Source organism: Sarcophilus harrisii, chromosome 4 (genome assembly GCF_902635505.1).
Source record: "Sarcophilus harrisii chromosome 4, mSarHar1.11, whole genome shotgun sequence".
NCBI classification, from domain to species: Eukaryota; Metazoa; Chordata; class Mammalia; order Dasyuromorphia; family Dasyuridae; genus Sarcophilus; species Sarcophilus harrisii.
Window position 1 is genome coordinate 360,838,201 of NC_045429.1, and position 4,218 is coordinate 360,842,418.

The following is a 4,218-nucleotide window of genomic DNA, read 5'->3' on the forward strand; positions in this document are numbered from 1 at the left end:
TTCTTTTCTCAGAGATGAATTGTAGCTTTTATCTTATATGAAATTCCAGATGGATTATGAAGAAATACTAGAATAATTTTGTATGTGACTACATAGATATTCATATATGCTTCCATCAGATAACAACTCATGTTTATTTAGCATTTTTGGAGTTATACTATTTTCTACGTGTTCTTCTTTTTGTGTCTCCTAGCCACCTTCTTGGACAAGAAATGTTAAATGACCGGTCCATGGCACCATAAGAAGAAAGTGGGTTAGGAGTCTGCTGATTCTAGTCTAATATCCTTTTCAGACCATCTCTTGCAGCAGGAATGCCCTAGTAGTCAATAGATTATTTGAACTATAATTTCAAAAAAGACTAGATTCATAGAATCTTAGAGTTGGAAACAGCTTTAGAGATCATCTAGTTCAGGCTTTTGCCTATGCAAAAATCTTCCCTTTAATATACCTGACTTATTTAGCCCCTGCTTGGAGCAGTCAGGTGATGTAGAGGCAAGTATACGTGGTGGTACAGTGGATAGACTGCCAAGCTTTGAGTCAAAAAGACTTATCTTCCTAAATTCAAATCTGGTTCAAATCAGACACTTACTCTCTGTGTGACTATGGGCAAGTCACTTAATCTTGTTTGCCTTAGTTTCCTCATTTGTATAATGAGCTGGAAAAGGAAATGGCAAAATTGTCTTTGCCAACCCCTCCCCCCAAAAAACCAAATGGGATCACAAAGAGTCATCACAATTGAAAAATGACTGAACAACAAATAAATGGGTATTTTCAGTGATAATGAGCTCATTGTCTCAGGTCACCCATTCTATTTTAAAGAAATAGAAATTGTTAGGAAGTTTATCCAAAGCTTCACTTTTAACATGTAGTACAAGTTGAAGAACTTCATGGTGGGCACAACCAAAAGGTCCAACAGATAACCATGGATTTGACTTTTTGAGACATCTTGAAGAAGTATGAAAGATGTTCCACATGCAGGACTGTAGACTCCCCCATTTCCCATATAGCCTGAGGCTTCACTGATTCTCCATCTAGTTATATGCTTTTGGGAAATGAGTATCTGCTTAAGACCTTAGTTAAGGCTGTTTTTACTTCTTTATTCCTCAGAGTATAGACAAGGGGGTTGAGCATTGGGGTTATCACAGTGTAGGTCACTGCCACCAGTCGATCCTTGTCTGAGGAATAGAGGGATGTAGGGCGTAGGTATATGAAAGAAGCACAGCCATAATGGACAATGACCACAGTGAGGTGGGAGATGCAGGTGGCAAATGCCTTTCGTTGCCCCTCAGCTGATGAGATCTTGAGGATGGTAGAGACAATGAAAACATAGGAGATGAATATCAGCACAAAGGGGACCAATAATACCAAAATACTGAGAAAGAAGAAGGTCATCTCTTTCATCTTTGTGTCAGTACAGGCAAGCTTCATGATAGGAGAGACATCACAGAAGAAATGGTTGATTCGGTTTGATGCACAAAAAGGCAGGCTGAACACTAGGATGCTGACAACCACAGAGATTATGAAACCACAGAAGGCACAGGTCAACACCAACTGGATACACGTTGCTCTGCTAATAATGAGCATGTAGTTGAGAGGATTGCAGATGGCAACATAGCGGTCATAACCCATTACAGCAATTAGAAAGCAATTGGTACAAGCCAAGGCTATAAAAAAGTAGAGTTGGGCTGCACAACCAGAGAAAGAAATAGTTTTTTCAGTAGAGAGCAGGTTTGTCAGCATCTTGGGGATGATGACCAAGGTGTAGCAGGTTTCAGATAATGAAAGGATGAAAAGAAAGAAGTACATTGGGGTATGGAGGGTGCGGTCTAGGCGAATGACAGTCATGATAGTGACATTGGCCATTAAGATGGATAGATAGACCAATAGAAAGATGATGAAGAGCAGAATCTGCAGGTCTCCCAGACTGGAGAAGCCTACAAGGACGAATTCAGTGATCACACTCTGGTTCTGTCTCTTCATTGATCACAGAAGAGAAGCTAGAACAACCTAGAAGCAGAAAAAATTTACATGAGTTGAAGTTTGTGTAAAAAGGATATACCCCAAATAAATCGGATTTATATCTTTGTCCCAAATCCAAATATTCCATGAATTTGCATCTTCTTCTAGTATTCAATTTCAGCAAAGTTGACCAAGAATACAAGTAAGCATAAATGATGTTGTCATCCTTATTATTGATAATTACTAGAGCAAATTGTAGCAAGACTGATCAAATAAATATAATCAATCCAAAACAAATTTCTTTGTGTTTTTTCTTGTTCTCCTTCTCCTTTTCCTCCTCTTTCTTTTCATTCTTTTTCTTCTTCTCTTTCTTTTCTTCTTCCTCCTCCTTCTTTTCTTCCTCCTCCTTGTCTTCCTCTTCCTCCTTCTTGTTCTTTTCTTATTCTTCTTCTATGTAGCTATGTGATATTCTTTGCATATTAGCCCAGGGGAGCTAGATGGTGCAGTGGATAAAGTGCTGGACCTGAATCAGAAAGATTCATCTTTCTGAGCTTAAATTTGACCTCAGATACTTAATTACTGCGTGATAATGGGCAATTCACTTAACAATGTTTGTCTCAGTTTCCTCAACTGTAAAATGAGCTGGAAAAGGAAATAGCAAACTGCTGCAATATTTTTGCCAAGAAAACATCAAATGGGATCAGAAAGAGTTGGACATGAACAAAACAACTGAATAATACTTTTCAGTATAGACTATCCTTCAGCTTAGATCTTTTTGAAACAGATAAGAAACATATATGACAAAATAATATTAGTACAGATTGTATTCAGATTTTATATAACTGAAGTTGAAGAGGTGGGGGAGTATACTTTGTATTTGGATAAATATAGATTCATAGGTTCAATTCATTAAAAATTCATCTCATTAAAAATGTCATATATAGAAGATAAAAAAGATCTAATAGTGGAGGAAGAATGCAAAGGAGCAACAGATTTATAGGACGGTCAGAATGAATTGAGGTTGTAATTAAATCTAAGAACATCAGAAATATCTTTAATAGCCACATTAGGGACAACAAAAAGATCAAAGACTTGAGGGAAGGCATTGCAAGGAGAGGATGAAACAATAAAGAACATAAGAACAACTGGTTAACTTTTACTTTGCTCCTGGGTTTTCTACCAAGTAAATAATCTTTGAAAAAAATTGGTAAAAGAGAATTGAAATTCAAGTTATGTAAGGAGAGAATGAGAGGATATCCAGTCATTGTCAATGAATTAAAACCATTAGGCTTCAATGAACTAGTTACCAATGTATTTTAAAAAAATGATGAGGTTTTAGAGCTACCTGTAATTTTGATAAAATCATGGAAAATGGGAATGGTATTAGAGAATCAGAGCTGAGCAAATTGAAAAGGGGAAAAGGTTGTTTCTTTAAACTATTGACTTGGGATTTTATTTAATTTCTTAGTGAATCCGATTCACTCTTACAAGAATAATTTGTGGACACTTATAAAAGGAAGTGGTGGCTTCTATAATTCAGCATAGGGTTGTTAAGAACAAATCATAGTTTTAACAGAATTTCCTTTTGTAACAAAGTTACTATACTGTTGTATTCATACATTCCCCTGAATGACAGACATAGTTAAGCTGTATTTCAGGAAGGTATTTGACAAAATATTTCATAATATTGTGGAGAAGTTTGAAGACATTTGGATTGGATGACAATTCATAATTAGAACTGAATTGGGATGAAAGAGTGGTAATTAATAGATTGAGGACAACCTGAGGAGTTACAAATGAAATTCCCTTGGTCTCACTTAAGCTCTTTTGTTCAGGCTTTTTATTAGTGACTTGAATGGAGGTAGAGGTAGAGTGCTTATCAATTATGTAGGTGATAAAAACTAAAAGAAATAGACATAGTTAAATACTTTGGAGGACAGAAGTGGAATCCTAAGAGATATTGACAGCTATGGTTAAGAACTGAATTTGATAAGATGAAATTTAATGACTTTAAATATTTATTATGTCTATGTTTATCTATCTAATGAAAAAGTACAGATTGCAGGTACCATTTCAATTGTTGTTTAGTCATCTATTTATTTTTTTGTGTGTTTTTTTGGCAAAGAAACTATAGACATTTGCTATTTCTTTTTCCAGCTCATTTTACAGATGAGGAAACTGAGGCAAATAGTTAAGTGACTTTCAAAGTATCACACAGCTAGAAAGTGGCTGAGTCTTCATTTGAACTTAGATTTTCCT

The 4,218-nt window shown here is 35.7% G+C and overlaps 1 protein-coding gene across 1 annotated transcript; it reads right to left on the minus strand.

Moving 5' to 3' along the window:
• Positions 1 to 1,035: 1,035 nt before the first annotated feature.
• Positions 1,036 to 1,980, minus strand: LOC100925613 (olfactory receptor 10T2-like). Its single transcript, XM_003767898.1, has one exon. The coding sequence runs from the start codon at positions 1,978 to 1,980 to the stop codon at positions 1,036 to 1,038; it is 945 nt and encodes a 314-aa protein (XP_003767946.1).
• Between the last annotated feature and the right edge of the window lie 2,238 nt (positions 1,981 to 4,218).

What these genes read in the sequence shown, in the direction of transcription:
- LOC100925613 (XM_003767898.1), bottom strand. Translation starts at nt 1,980, where the DNA reads ATGAAGAGACAGAACCAGAGTGTGATCACTGAATTCGTCCTTGTAGGC.